This window comes from Leucopleurus acutus (assembly GCF_964270905.1).
Source record: "Leucopleurus acutus genome assembly, chromosome: 13".
NCBI lineage: Eukaryota > Metazoa > Chordata > Mammalia > Artiodactyla > Delphinidae > Leucopleurus > Leucopleurus acutus.
The window spans coordinates 72,814,412-72,830,381 of NC_139155.1; the positions used below are offsets into that span (position 1 = coordinate 72,814,412).

Consider the following 15,970-nt stretch of genomic DNA (forward strand, 5'->3'; position numbering starts at 1 on the left):
ACCTGTGTGGTTCTATCTTGAGAAACAGTGTAAGTGTCTCTGGGCTTTAGAAACAGTGAAAAGAGTTACAGACAACTCCACCCCAAATACTACCTTGGAAGGCTCAGTGGGGCCCGGGACCCCAGCCTTGGAAATCTCTGCCCGGCTTTGCTCTACGCTATAGGTATATTTGGGTAAGCATCTCCGTCCCAACCCTCACAGATGAAACACCATCACAGGTGTCCCCCTGGAGCCCCGTCTGGAAGGCAGGTAGGAAGGAAACGTGGGACCCTCGAGCCGCCTCGTGTCAGAGGCTGGCTGTCACCCCACTCTCCTTTTTGTCCTCTCTCCTTTGTTCTTTCATCTGTCACCATTTGGGGACCACATTGCCAGTGGATAGCCGTGGTTTTCTTTTCCTAAACGGCTTCATTGAGATATAATTCATCGACTGTACAATTCACCCACTTAAAGCATCAGTGGTTTCTGGTATTCACAGATCTATGCAAGCACAGTCCATTTGAGAAGACTTTCATGCCCTCCAAAAGAAACCTCATACCCTTTAGCTATAAATGCCCTAACTCCTTACCACCCTGCCCCAGCCCTAAGCCACCACCACTCTCTACTTTCTGTCTTTATAGATTTCCCTATTCTGAACACTTCATACAAGTGTGGTCGTATCATATATGGACTTTAGTGTCTGGCTTCTTTCCCTTAGCATGATGCTTTTTGTGTGTGTGTGCGGTATGCGGGCCTCTCGCTGTTGTGGCCTCTCCCGTTGCGGAGCACAGGCTCCAGACGCGCAGGCTCAGCGGCCATGGCTCACGGGCCCAGCCGCTCCGCGGCACATGGGATCTTCCCGGACCGGGGCACGAACCCGTGTCCCCTGCATCGGCAGGCGGACTCTCAACCACTGCGCCACCAGGGAAGCCCAGCATGATGCTTTTAATGTTCATCTATGTTATAGCGTATGTCAGCACTTCATTCCTTTTTATGGATGAACGATACTCAATTGTGTGGACAGACAACATTTTATTTGTCCATTCCTCTGTTGATGGGCATTTGGGTGGTTTCCATTATTTGGCTGTTCTGAATAATGCTGCTGGGAACACTCAAGTACAAGTTTTAGTGTGCTCATATGCTTTCATTTCTTTGGGCACATACCTAGGAGTAGATTACTGGGTCAGATGATAACTCAGTGTTTGTTTGAGGATCTGCCAGTCTTTTTGCCAGGGTTTGTGTGTGTGTGTGTGTGTGTGTGTGTGTGTGTGTGTGTGTGTGTGTGGTGGGTTAGGGTTAGGTGGGGGGAACCTCCTTGACATACCAGTTTTGTTCATCAGCGACTTGTCATTCACCCTTATCTCATCCGTTTTTCTGAATCTGAAGTCTAGTGAAGACGGAGGCAGCAGCCACTTCCCACCCCGGCCCCAAAACACACAGGCATCTGCCGTTCCAGTCTTCCTGCGTTTTCTCCTACTTTGCTGCTGTCGGGCTTGTTTATTCTTTCTAGAAATACTAGTGAGCCCCTGCTTTGTACCAGCACTTTCCAAGGTGCTGGGTAACAGCAGTGAACAAGACAGACCCCACCCCTGTGCATATGGAGTGCACTTTCTACTGGCGATAACAAGGAGATATAGGAGGTCAGGTGGGGCGTACATTCATTGAAGGAAAATGAATCTGGGTTGGGGAAAACGTGGTCCAGGAGGGCCTCTCCAGGTAAGGAAGCGAGCCATGAGGATATTTGGAGGCAGCTGTCTGGGCAGGAGAGCCTGGAGGTGGGAACTGGGCAGCTTGAGGACCAGCTAGGAGGCTGGCATTGTTGCAGGACAGTGGCCCAGAGGAAGGCAGGAGAGGCCCGTGGGAGTGGGCTGGAGATGTGTCCGAATGTGCGCACCCTCCCTGGTACTGCTTCCCTTGATCAGGGAGCGACTGCATCTCAGAGTTAAAAAGGACAGAAGTTATGAGTCCCTCTACCCTGCAGGCATTTCAAGCATCTCCCCATCTCCTCTGTGTCTGTCTAGCCCATGTTTAGACAGCTTGGATGGTGTGTGCTAGTGATGGGCCTGACCAGACAGGAGGGAGCAGGGCCTGGCGTTGCTCTGTGTTCCCTGGGGTTGGCACGTGTCTGTACCTTTGTGTGTGGCAGTAACAGAGGGAAGTAATCAGGGAAGAACATGTGACACTCAATGCCTGTCTTAGTTCAGGCTGCTGTGACAAAGTACCATAAACTGGGTACCTTATAAACAACAGAAGTTTATTTCTCACAGTTCTGGAGGCTAGAAATCCAAGATCAGGGAGCCAAGCACGGTCAGGTTCTGGTGAGAGCCCTCTTCTGGATTGCACCCTGCTCTCTTCTCATCACACCCTTACGTGGTGGAAAGAGGGCAAGGGAGCTCTCTGGGGTATCTTTTATAAGGGAACAAATCCCAAGGATGAGGGATCCACCCTCCTGACCTAATCACCTCCCAAAGGCCCCATCTCCTAATACCATCATATTGGGGGTTAGGATTCTTCAACATATGAACTTGGGGGTGGGAGGGCACAAACATTCAGTTCATTGCAATGTCCTTAATGGATTTTCTCACAAAGTATAATTCCAGGAAAATAAACATGTTCTTAACGGTTTGACATTTGATTTTAAAGTAACACAAACCATATAATGATATTAAGGGAAGGAAGCGTAACAGGAATGCCGTAGCTAACATGTTTTGAAGTCTCAGACTGTGCCAAATACTTTCCATGGGGTATCTCATTTCAACCTTGTGACGACCCCACAAGGAAGGTCCTGTCATTCATTGTTTGTGCTTCAAAGTGAGGAGGTGAAGCGACTTGTCCAGCTCCTGAGCTGGGCTCCAGCCCAAGCAGTGCGGTTCTAGTCCAGTGGCTCCAGTTGTATCACTTCTAGCCTCAGTCCACAGGCACTTCTGAATCCTGCATTCACTTTTTTCATCATATTACAGACATCATGGTTATCTTTATCGCGACCACATATTAGAAGGGAGTTGCATTTTATCCTGAAATCAGGTTCTTAAGTCAACCTTGGGTCCAAAATTACCCTTGAAAACTCCCTCGTCCCTTATCAAGCATGATACCTTTTCTTCCCGTACTGGACCATAGTTGTTTATACATTCCTTTGTCTGTTGATGGACATTTGGGTTGTTTCCACCTTTCGTCAATTATAAATAATGATGCTCCGAATATTCACCTATAAGCTTTTGTGCGGACATGTTTTCATGTCTCTTGCATATACACCTAGGAGCAGAATTGAGTTTCTTGGGTAGAGTGTCTGATGAGGTCATTGTTCTATGAAGACAGGCCAAACCTCCCACCCTGTTGAAACAGTTCCTCTTCTTTATTGCTGAGTATATATCGTTGAATTCTAGGAAGTGGGTGTGATGAGTCTACTCTATTACTCTGAGTGGCTGGCGTGCCCAGCGGAGTGAAGCTGACCTCTAGGGGAGCTAGTTAGTGTAAGGTCTGCGGCTTCCTGAACATGCCTCTCCCCTCCCTAGGTACAAGTCCTTGTGCCCAGACACCTGGCCGCACTGGCACGGGCCTCCAGCAGAGGGCGTAGAGCGGCTGATCAAGTACATTGGCTACAAACCCGAGGAGTACAAGTTAGGGAGGTGAGTGTCCCGGAAATCGCGGTCAAAATGTTTTCCTAATCGATCTGTATCCATCTTGAGCCTGGAGATCCATTCTTCGGGAGTTTACGTAGATTTATAAGCAGATACTTGCATTCACTCAATTTAAATGCATCTCTGTAAAGAAAAAACTCTCCTGTGTGTCTCTACTCTCAACGCTTCCCTCACACTCAAAACACTCCATCACACTTCTAACACCAGCTGGGTGTCCTACAATTAAACTCACTTCTGACAGTCTACCTGGAGATGGTGTCAGATCCCGCGGGTTAAGGGCTCAGTCTCCCAAGACTGTCCATCCTCCCTTCAGAGACCAATCACAAGTCCCGTTTGTCACCTGTGTTTCTGACCAATCAGCTATAAATTGGAGGTCCCCATGACCCCCTCCTTGGGTTTGATTAATTTTTCTAGAGTAGCTCAAAGAATCAGGGAAATACTTTCCTTCCTGGATTACCAGTTTATTACAAAAGGATATAACTTGGGAACAGCCAAATAGAAGAGATAGACAGGGCAAGGTGTGTGGGAGGGGGTGCGGACGTCCCATGCTCTCTCCAGGTGCACCCAGAAGATCTCCAAATCATGCCTTTTGAGGGTTTTATAGAGGCATAGGCATGATTGATAAATTCATTGGCCAGTGGTCATTCATTCAACCTCACGCCCAGGAGTGGGGCTGAAAGTTCCAACCCTCTAATCTCAAGGTTGGTTTCCCTGGCAACCAGTTCCCATCCTTAGGTTATCTAGGGGCTTTCCAAACATCAGCTGTTAGCATAAACTCAGGTGTGGTGCGGTTGAAAGGGGTTTGTTATAAATAATAAAAGGCACCCGGAGAAAGGGGGTGGGGAGGGATAAATTGGGAATTTGGGATTAGCAGATACAAACTACTATAAATATAAACAACATGGTCCTACCGTATAGCACAGGGAACTATATTCCATATCCTATAATAAACCATAATGGAAAAGAATTTTTAAAAAGACACCCATTTCCCCTTTATCACTTTGAAGCTATTTCAGGAACAAAAACCAAAAGATAGATCATAGCGAAAGATGCCCCATTGCTCTAATCACTTAGGAAATTACAAGGGTTTTGGGAGCTGTGACACTGGAATGGGACAGAGACCAAATACGTATTTCTTATTATAAAGCACCGTATCACAAGCGCTAAGTGGTTAGAAAGGCTACATAGTTGCCTGTTGGAGGGGATTAAGTATAAAGGAGCCCCGGGTTCTAAACCTGCACTGGAGACTGGGATGAGCTTCTTTGTGCACAAAATGAGGAGGGTGTCAGCGCGAATTCCCTAATCTCTCTGTGCCTACATTCTTTCATTGTTCAAAATGTATGCATGACTTCTCGGAGGGGATATTCGGACTTCTGCGATGAGGAAGCTCCTCTAGCATCTCCCAGAAAGTGGTGTTCTAGAACTCTAGGTATCATTACTGTAGAGCTGTCGTCCGTGAGCAGGACTTTTCGTACACATTGAAAGCATCAAGGCAGGACTCAGTGGGGTGAACCAGGATAATTTTCATCTGTTCTCTTAGACGTTTTGGTCAGCGTTCATTTGATTGCAAAGAACAGGGCCCACGCATGAAGAGGATCTACTCCCAGGCCGCAGAGATTCCAGCGTCAGGGATCGCTGCCTTTGAATCTGTCAGTGGGCTTTCCCTGCCAACTTGTACATGGCCCTCTGTGACCACCCTGGCCCCGTTCCATCCTTTATTCTTCTATTCTGGGCCCTGCTCCAAGGAGCAGTTACTTTTCCAAGCCAGATTTCTCAGGAACAGGGCTTAGCACATCCAGTGGGAGGTGGGTCATGGAGGTCAGAGGTGTTATCTGTCGCCAGTATAAAACCTCTGATGGGTTCACGTGGCACGATGCACTGCTGTCCCCCAGTGGCTGGCCTGGGAAGTTTCCCTCAAAGCGTGGGTTGCCGGGGGGCTTGAGGGCAGGCAATAGGAGCTCAATATTTATAATTTACCTTTGCTGGCTGATGGGATCTTCTCCTAAACTTAGACCCATATTCTCTGTCATCACCTTTTAAAGCCCAGGGAAGTCACTTTGGGTTAGGAAGGTGAATTAACTTCCTAGGGCTGCATAATGAATTACCTACAGACTGGTTGGCTTTAAACAACAGAAATTTATTTTCTCACATTTCTGGAGGCCAGAAGGCCAAAATCCAGGTGTTGGGGGGCTGTGCTCCCTCTGACGTCTCTCTGGGAGGATCCTTCTTTGCTGCTTCCGGCTTCCAGTGGCTACTGACATTCCTTGGCTTGTGGCATCACTCCAATCTCGGCCTCTGTCTTCACACATGCCTCTGGCATCACTCCAATCTCAGCCTCTGCCTTCTCCCCTGCGTCTGTGCGTCTTTCCCTCTCTTATAAGAACACTCTCATTGGATTTAGTGTGATTTTCTCTCAATCTTTACCTTGATGACATCTGCAAAGACCGTATTTCCAAATAAGAATCACATTCTGAGGATCTAAGTGGATGTGATTTTGGGGGTGGGGGGAGGACACTATTGAATCCACTACAGACGGTGACGACCAGTTAATAATTAAAACATTTTTTTCATTTCTAGATCCAAAATATTCATTCGCTTCCCCAGAACTCTGTTTGCTACTGAAGATGCCTTTGAATTTAGTAAACATCAATTAGGTATGGCTTTTTTTTCCTGCCCTGATTTTAACAGAATGTGATATGAACAAGCTTAGCTTGGGAAACATCTTAAACATGAGTGTTTGATATAATGTTAGAAGCACTGGCTTTGGAAACCCAGAACAAGGTAACAGGATTATAAGATACAGGTGAACTTATGCCTTAACCCAGAACAAGGCAACAGGATTATAAGACACAGGTGAATTTATCCCTTATGTTTGGAGGGCTGTCATGGATGCACCTGGAAACTTAAAACACTGCAGTTCTGCCTCATTTTTAGTTTGGATCCAACTTTGTCGTGCCACACCAGGACCTAAACCCATGGAGTCCATCCCCCTTAAATGAAGGGTTTTTTTTAAACTTCATTTGTATGTGTCTGATGTCGGAAGGTGTAGCTGCAAAGCCCACAGCCAGGGTGTTTGTTGTGAATGGTAAATAAGAAAACTTAGACGGGAGGAAAATGCAAAAAATCACACATCAAAACGACCAGGGGGTAGGGGCTTCCCCTCTGAGATCTCACCTGGCCTGCTGAGACCAGCTCTGCTTGAGTAATCTCAGTGCTTGCTGTATTCATGATCTCACTGTATTCTCGGAACGAACCTGTGGACGAGTGGTATTATCATGTCCACTTTACATGTGGGGAAGTTGAGGCCCAACAGCAGCAGAGCGGGGGTTTGAGTGTGTGTCTGTCTGGCTTCAGGGCCTGGGCTCGTAACCACTGTCGTTGGTGGTCTGTTTTTGACCCCTCCGGCAGCGGGCACTGATGACCCAGGATCAGGTTCATGGGCAGGTGCTGAACGCGGGGGCCTGGGTTAACATTTCTACCCAGCTCCCAGGGGATGTGCTGCTGCTGCTGTGCGGAACCCTCGAGGAGCCTGGTCTGTGGGGGGACCCCAGTCACTGGGTGGAGGGGGCACACTGTGAATGGAGAAGCTTCACGGCATGTGTGTGGTTCCACAGCCCTGGGTTCACACTCCTGCTTCATAGCCGCGTGGTTGCCTCGCACCTGGCAAGGGTCTTCACCGGCTGGGTCTGTGATCCGCTTTGTGAAATGTGCTGATGCCTGCCTGCCTGCCTTGCAGGGTTGGGTGGGAGGGTGAAATACAATGCCTAGAACCAGGGGCCAGCAAGCCCTCCAGATGGTGCTTCTGTTCCTTAGCTGGGGGAAGGCAAGAGGAAGAAAGGGAGCCCCAGTTACTGGCCAGCTCTGGCACTCAGGCTGAACGTAACCCGCCCACTCTCGTTTCTATCCCGTCATATCCCGTGGCTTCCTGTCACCTCTACCCTGCGTGCCCCTAGGGCCACAGCTGACACCTCCTCCGAAGGTCACACCTACCAAGCTGCACAACTGAAAGCCATTTCACCAAAAGTTTTGTTTTCTTTTAAGTTGCGAGAATCCAAGCCATGTACAAAGGCTGCCTGGAAAGGAGAGCATACGTGAGAAAAAGACAAGCAGGTAAGAACTGAACAGGACCTCTCAGGTTTGCCATGGACAGGTTTCCCTCTCATCCACATGGCACCTAGACGCACAGGTTCCTTTGAGCATCCTTTTCGCCTGCCTGGCCTTGAAACCTTGGTGTCCGGCATTCTTGGGGTCTGGTTCTGGGGCCTCATTTTTACTCAACAATGTAGCCTATACTTGTTACACAGACATGTTTTATTTGATCCACAACATGTGCATGTTTGTTTTTTAATTTATTTTTGGCTGAGTTGGGTCTTCATTGCAGTGCGCGGGTTTCTCATTGCGGTGGCTTCTCTTGTTGCAGAGCACAGGCTCTAGGCATGCGGGCTTCAGTAGTTGTGGCTCGTGGGCTCTAGAGCACAGGCTCAGTAGTTATGGCGCACGGGCTTAGTTGCTCTGTGGCACGTGGGATCTTCCCGGACCAGGGCTCGAACCCGTGTCCCTTCCACTGGCAGGTGGATTCTTAACCACTGTGCCACCAGGGAAGTCCATGCATGTTTAAAGAATAATTTTTTATTAATAAAAAATAATAATTTTATTATTTTTATTAACTAACACCATGAGTGCACTTGGAGCCCCTGCACTTTGTCCCTCCTCAATCACTTCTCCGCATCCCCCCGCAACACACACACTATTCTTCTGAACTTTCCCTTATTTCCTTGTTTTTTTTAATAATTTTATCATCTATGAATGCATCACTAAATAATATACTTGTAGGCTGGAATGTTTTGAACTCCATAAAATTATGCTGTTTGTATTTTTCTTCTGCGACATTTCTGTTGCAATAACTTTACTTACAGACACAGGTGGCCAGCCCGAGGGCCGCAGTTTGCTGACCCCTGTGTGCTATATGAGCGTACCGCAATTTAGCTGTTCCGTCGATGGACATTTGGGTTGTTTCCAGTTGTTTGTTTTTGTAACAATGTGGCCATGAGGAATAAAAGAAAAGCATTTTGAATATCTGAATTAACTGGAAAAACAATCTGAAAAGCATTTAAGAATTGGGACACAAGCCAGAAATCTAATTTTTGTGTGTCGCAATTTATGTAACGCAGACAACTAAAACTAAACATGGGGCGAGACAAAGCAAATGCAGTGGCAAGACTAATCTGTGCCGTCAAGTGCCACTCTGGTCCCTCAAAAAGACCTCCGCAAACTGACCCCTTGTGTAATTTTGGAGCTTCCCTTGATGCTTCCCAGCACCCTCTGCTCCTCTGTCACTCTGGTTCAGTTGTCCGTCTGGGCACGTCCGGGTAGAGACTGATGACTCTCATCCCACTTTCCATCTCGAGGGCTAGCGGAGTGCGGTGCTGGGCATCCAGGTGTTTGTGGAGTGGATGAATAATTCTGGAAAAGGCTTTTGTATTTAAGTGATTGTGCTCACCTTCTAATGCCAGCAGTGAACTCTTTCAGCCATTAAACTTGAAGCCCACTGGCGTGGAGCCCTGGCTCGGAAGGAGGCCAAAAGGAGAAAGTGGGCTGTGCAGATTATAAGAAAGTAAGTTCTCAGTTGGGTCCAGTAGGGAGGAAAGGTCTCTAAGTGCTATTGTGCTGCAGCGGGTGGTCATGGACTTGGAGGTGTTGGCTCTGGGCAGAAAAGTCATCTTCCCTGCAGGATGTCAACCCTTAGGAATTCTGTTCCCTCTCCTTCCTCTGAGCTTCCTAATTTGACAGTGATCGCAACTCAGAACGTTTGTTGTTTCTCTTAGCCTAGTTCAAAAGTCACAAAGTCGAATGCCTTCTGAGGCCAGGCAGGGACAGCGAGTCTCATGACCTGGGCTAAGGCAATAAGGTAGGGTAGGGACTGTGGCAAACTGGAAAGCTCAGTCCACCTAAGAAGGGCAGTCACTACTCCACTTTAGCAGACTGCGGCCAGCCCAGTGTTGGGAGATCTTTTTTTTTTTCAAGGAAAGCTGGAAATCTGGCTTTCATGTAATACTTCCCAGTTTGTTGTTGTTGTTGTTGGCAATGAATTCAAGTCACTCAAAAGAAAACAAAAAATGGTGTGGGTGAAATAGAACATATCTTTGGGCCAGATTTGGCCTGTGGCCCTACTTGGCGAACAAAGTAGTCTCCACCGTTTTGGCCACCGTTAAATCAAACCGGTAGGGGAGAGAACGCAAGTTTCAGTGAAGAAATGGGAAGTGAAGAAATAGAAAACTAACAAAACTCTCTCCCGCTTAGGTTCATAAAGGGATTCATCCATCGCAACAAGCCCCTCTGTCCTGACAATGAGGAGTTCATCGTGTTCGTGCGGAAGAATTACATCTTGAATCTTCGGTATCACGTCCCAGAGAACGTCTTGGACGACAGCTGGCTGAGGCCTCCTGGCCTCTTGGAAAATGTAAGGACTGTTCCAGGGCTCACGTTGCAAATGGCATGGGCACGGATGGAGCTTAACTTGTGTATTTTTTGGTGCCGCCTCCCTTGCCTTGAAAGGGCTGCCTCAGCAGACATACCACTTCCCTGCAAGAGTGATGCCCAAGGGATTTAACTCTTCGCAATTCGTATATCCTCTCTAGAGTTATAAAGCCCGTGGAGGTCTGTTTACACAGAGCACTCTTGAATGCTTTCTGTCCTTGATGTAACATTTACAGATGGGTTTAGGGACTGTTGCCTAGAACAGTGTTTCATCAGTAGATGCTCTGGGGACCCTCTGTGTCTGGAGCGCAGAGTGGGGGTGACTAAGATTCCTGGGCCCCAGCCCGGGCCCATTGAATCAGCGTCTCTAGGAACCTCCTGGCCAGCAACTCAGGTGACTCAAACCTCATTCAAGATCAGGAACCACTAGTTTAGCAGCGGGGAACAGTGAGCCCAAGACTGGAAGATGAGCTGCTTTCTTTGACTAGAAGATATTAAGGCTGTCCTTTACCTCAAACTGAATTCAGCTGTGCTTTCAAAGCTTCTGTTTTGGCGGCTGAAGCCTAAAGCGGGGGCGGGTGAAGGAGGCAGGTGGAAAAGAAGAGTGTTCTCCACGCAGGCATCGAATCTGCTCAGGAAAATGTGCGTGAGGAACCTGGTCCGGAAGTACTGCCGAGGGATCACAGCCGAGAGGAGAGCCCTGGTAGGGACGTGGCGTTGCGGGCAGGTGGCAAGATGCTGGAGGGGTGGGTGCTGGCCCCTTGTCAGCAATCCTCACCCACCATCTCACCTGTAAGCCAAGGGTCACACAAGGCTCATGCCTCATACATGCTTTGAGGATGAAACGCATGTAGACCACTTAGCACAGAGCCCTCGTTAACTGGCAGCTGTTAAAAGTAGCATCGCTGTTTTGTTACCATGGGAACATCATCTAGACGGCCTCTGAACCGCAAAGCATGCAGGGCCCCTTCTCTGCTGGTGGCGTAGTTCTCTTTATGTTCATTTGCTGGTCAGCAGACTTTTTCTGTAAAGAGCTAGAGGGTAATATTCTAGGCTTTGCCGGCCACACCATCTCTGTTGAAATTATTCTGTCCTGGTACACACGAGCTGCCAGAGACAACCTGTAAATGGATGGCATGGCTGCGCTCCAAACAAACTACTGGATTTGGCCCACGGGCTGCAGTTTGGGATCTCTGACCTAGAAGAAACTCTCAACTCTGAAAATTCCACTTCCAGGAAGTCAGTGCAAGCAGAGACAAGCCTAAGTGTCAACTTCAGACTCTAATCAGTAGAATTTTTGAGGCATTTTGGCCAAAGCCAAATGTGTTTGACTTCTGTGTTCTGACTGCTATGCAGAAGAAGTATGACAAGGCTCCTTGAGGAGCCTTACTTATTCAGGAAAGCAAGAACTAGTGTGGACCTCTTCAGGTCCCCAAAAGCCTCATGGCTACCATTTTGTACTTCTAATTATGTATTACCAGATGCAGCAAAAGGTGGTTACAAGTGAAATATTCAGGGGGAAGAAAGAAGGCTATGCAGAAAGCTTAAATCAACCCTTTGCCGACAGCCGAATAGGTAAGTCCCTTTTTTCATCTATGTGCTCACTTCCCCTATTTAAAAAAAAAAAAAGTCAAAGGAAGATACTTGATCCGCATTTCCTGACAGCTAGCTCCCAGGCTGAGCTCTTGGTCACAGAGGGACAGAAAACGAGCAGATGCCAGCGGCCTGTGCACAGGGGTGGTATTTAGTGATTTGCTGTGCTCTGGTTGCTTCCTTAGATGAAGGAGACATTAATCCCAAAGTGCTTCAGCTCATCAGCAGTGAGAAAATCCAGGTAAGGAAATGTGTGTCCTTGCCTGAGACAGGATTCCCTTGTGGGGTCTGAGAACAGGGTCTGTCTTCTACGTGAAGGGGGTCTGGAAGCACTATTAAAAGGCAGGGGTGCGTGTGCGTGGGCCGGGCTCTCAGCTGTGATGCTCTGGGTGTTAAGATGGTAGGGATCACAGTTACGTGACTATTAGGTACCTGTGGCTGTTCTTATGGCCCTCACCCGTCACCCAGGAACTGTGTTTGGCTTTCTATGAAGTTAAGCGAAATGCAGGCATACACTTAATCGTTAAACATCCCCTATTAGAAGCAGTGTGCCTGGGCGCCGACGTGGGTTTGATAACTTAGCTGTGTGATCCTGGGCAGGTGACTTACGCCTTCGGTGCCTCCATCCTTCTGTGAATGGGGAGGACGGAGGGGTTGATGGTGTGAAGGGCACAGGCTGCGGCCTGGCATGCGGCAGCTGGTGACTGGCTCCGGTGGCTGCTTGGTCACTTTGGTCCCTGGGGACTAGAAACCTGTGACTAGGTTGGATCACCCTCTGGCTGTCAGGGCTCTTAACGCCTGCAGAGTGTCTTCATCTCTGCTGACCTTTCAGAGCAGCCCCGTGAGGCAAGTGGCTGTGGCCTTGAATACCTCAGAAGGTCAACGTCATAGGCAGAGCCAGGAATCACAGCCGTTCAGGCAGAGAGCCAGGGTTCAGGGAAAACTCATTTATGCAAGATCTGTTTGAGCCCCTCTCCGTTTGGGTGCTCGAAGCAACGTTTCCAGAGGCCGAGTATCAAGGCACTCGGTACGCTGCCGCCCTCCCCCGCGAAGCAAGCGTCGCCTCGTAGTGACGGTCACCTCCTTGCAGTACGGTATCCCGGTCATTAAATACGACAGGAAAGGCTTCAAGACACGGCAGAGGCAACTCATTCTCACTCAGAAAGCAGCTTACGTGGTGGAACTTGCCAAAATCAAGCAGAAAATAGAGTACCCTGCGCTCAAAGGTAAGCAGCAGGCAATCTTCAGAAAATTCACTGGGTTGACTCAGCTCCCGGGCACACCAGCAATGCAGCAGCCTTTCACTGAAAGACCTAAGTGAAGCTGCCCACAAAACCCAGGGCGGCCCGGGCTGTGCCTCTTACTCTGGCACAAACGCCAACGGCATCTCACTCCGGCATCCGGGTCGGACACTAGTCACCTTTGACAGGGACCAGCTTTTTATTCCGAGCACAGGTGCTGATTGCAGGGCCACCCCACTTGGCCCAGCTAGGAGGGAAAAAGCCTGGGGTTGGGGACCCCCCAGGCATGCCTTTTTTCTGTATTAATGTCAAGTTGTCCAGTTCTTGGCCTCTAACTTTGGATCTGTCCTAAGGTGTCTCTACCAGCAGCTTCAGCGACGGAATGTTAGTCATTCACGTTTCGCCAGAAGGCAACAGGCAAAAGGTAACCTACGGCCACAGGGCTGCTAACAGAGGGAAACACTGCCAAAATCTTTAGCTGCCCCCAGTGAAGCCTCAGTGATGTTCTTCTGTGAAGCCGCTACCACTGAACCGGCCGTGTTCTCTCCTCTCTGCCGCAGGGGGATGCCGTCTTACAGTGCAAACACATATTTGAGGCAGTTACCAAACTCGTCATGCTGGCTAAGAAGGAGAACATTGTAAATGTTGTTCGAGGAAGGTAGGTGGTTTCGTCTGTACTCAGGAAGTCATTCAATGTTAAGTGTCTACTAACAGATCAAGGAAGACACAAATGTTAATCGTTTCACCCAGGCCTGCCCCTCCCCGCAAAGTAAGAACTGCCTACCCACAAGGGGTTGGGGGTACCCTTGCCCCCTCCGATCACCAGCTTTCTTCCCTCCTCACCCCCTAGGACTTGGGCTCCACAGAAATGAAGTCAGTGATCACTTATTCACCAAAGGGAATGAACAGTGGTCTCACCATCTAGTTTTCAAAGGAGGTGCTTATGGTCCTAAGGGAATTTGTCACCCAGTGAAAGGGGGACCCACCCTGGGCGAGAGCAGGTGCCAGCCACACCTCTGCTGTTGATGCCTGTGGAAGAACTGTGCTAAACCGATTTGAAAATAACTACAGGAAGGCGTGGCCATTTTCCCAGTTGCAGAAACGGTTTTCTTTCGATTACTCAAATATACAATAAAACTCTGTAATGAAACAGGAATTTGATCTCGAAACTAGTAAGCGTCACAGGTGAATTTCTTTTGCAGGCCCACAGCTGAAGGAAAAAATAGAGTATGCCAGTAATTTATCACTTTGTGTATTTTAAGTTTACAGTTTTATATTAGTCCTGGAAAAGAAGGCACAATAGTTTTTGACACCGGACCAGAAGAACAAATCTATAAAGATAAAAACGGACAGTTAACAGTGGTGAGTGGCCGTGTCTGGGGAGGGGGAGGTGTAAGCAGTTTTAAGTAAGACTATAGGTTAAGATTCTGCCAATTTCAGTCCTCCTGTAGATTGACCAGAATCATAGTCTAGTTTACTTCTCCCTCTGTCCCTGATTCTGCGTTGAAAAATAGGAAGGCATGGGTACTAGAGGTGCAGATTCAAACACGGACTGAAAAGGAGAACAGTTTACTCACATTTGTCAGTGAACCAGAAGCTGACATTAAACTTTTCACACTATAAACGTCAAAGCCCCTCTTCACTGGATGCCAAAGGCCTCACGCCCTATCACGTGGTTCTCAAGTGAGTCTCCACGGGGGAAACTCCCGACGAGCTTCGAAAAATACCAGTGTGTGTGTCTCCCCCGACCCGCTCCCCGACCCCATGATGTAACTGGCTGGGGGTGAGGCCTGGGCTCTGGAAAACAAGGATCCCAGGACTGAGGAGGAGAGGTTTGGGAACCAGGCGCATCTTAAGAAGTCAAGCCTGAGTGCTCGGTGCTTTGCCCTCGCTAGCAAGTCTGATCCAATTCTGCTGGCAAATGACAAACTGAAAGCTGAGGGGGCTGAATCTTTAAAACATGGTTTGTAGCAAATTATGAATACTTGGTATATATACACAAACTAAAAAATGGTCTAACAACATGGACTGTCTCATACACATTTAACGATGAAACTGTTTTGTGGACAAAGACACATAATTGCCCCCGAAAACAGGTAACTCCTTTGGGGACAAGTTAAAATACTGAAGCATGATTTTTAATGTAAAGTATAAGGTGACTTTTCAGTTTACATGCTGTCTTAAAACTTACCCCCATTCCTCCCTGGCTGGCTCAGGCGGAAGCTGAGGCCTCAGTGAGCCCATTTCTGGATGTGGCTTGTCTCACGGGAGGCGGGGCAGGAGACGGTGTGGGTGTCCACGTCCCCCTCGACCACGCAGGCGGCTGCACCGCTCACTGCCTCCTCCTGAGTGAGAGGAGACCCCTCTAAACCTCGGCGTGTACCTTCCCCAGGTGTCGGTCCGCATGAAGTCCTGATGGAGGATGACGTGTGATCTCTCCCGTCGCCGTTTCTGCTGCAACTGAGGAAAGCTCGAATTTGGTCCAGTTAGCGACACCTTCAAGCAAAGGTTCCAGCAGCTCTAGGAAAAGGATCGTCCCTGAAGAAGCAGAGTGGCATCTTATGCCAAAGGCCAAACCCTCAGGTGTTCTGTCGCACTACATGTTCTCTTTAGGGAGCCAAGCTCAAGTCACCCAAGGGGGTGATTTTAAACATCCCCAGTAGGACCTACACTTGACGGGCACTTGAACATGTCAGTATGGGGGGATGACAGATTCTCTTTGTCATGCTGCCCCTGGGGCACAATGAAGTATTATACGTGGTCTGAGAGCGTAAAGCTGCACAATCTGAATTTTGCTTTAAATAAGTGGAACTCAGAAACATACCCAGTTCCTGCACGGCTTTAGGCTCCACATGGTGAGCGGTAGCTCTCCCCACCCCAAACCTGCAGTCGGAGGCAACAGCAGCCGACCGCTGTTTCACAAGCCCAGCAGCATTTCCACCCAAGACTTCCTTCCAGTGTTTGAGTTCAAACACTGCGGAAAAATGACTCATCTTTTCCACCCTGAGCAGCAACCTTTAGGTGGTGAAGTAGAAGGTGGGATCT

General features: G+C 48.6%; 1 protein-coding gene across 1 annotated transcript in view; it reads left to right on the forward strand.

Annotated features, from left to right (window-relative positions):
* Nucleotides 1-14,429, forward strand: part of MYO1H (myosin IH) — a 44,864-nt gene extending 30,435 nt beyond the window's left edge. Inside the window, exons 19-30 of the mRNA XM_082853085.1 lie at nt 3,489-3,602; nt 6,192-6,268; nt 7,656-7,724; nt 9,144-9,228; nt 9,915-10,074; nt 10,711-10,794; nt 11,573-11,666; nt 11,870-11,925; nt 12,775-12,910; nt 13,279-13,349; nt 13,486-13,583; nt 14,188-14,429. Of these exons, the coding sequence (XP_082709211.1) occupies nt 3,489-3,602; nt 6,192-6,268; nt 7,656-7,724; nt 9,144-9,228; nt 9,915-10,074; nt 10,711-10,794; nt 11,573-11,666; nt 11,870-11,925; nt 12,775-12,910; nt 13,279-13,349; nt 13,486-13,583; nt 14,188-14,335 (1,192 nt within the window). The 3' untranslated portion in view covers nt 14,336-14,429. The remainder of the gene's footprint in view (nt 1-3,488; nt 3,603-6,191; nt 6,269-7,655; nt 7,725-9,143; nt 9,229-9,914; nt 10,075-10,710; nt 10,795-11,572; nt 11,667-11,869; nt 11,926-12,774; nt 12,911-13,278; nt 13,350-13,485; nt 13,584-14,187) is intronic.
* The last annotated feature ends 1,541 nt before the right edge of the window (nt 14,430-15,970 follow it).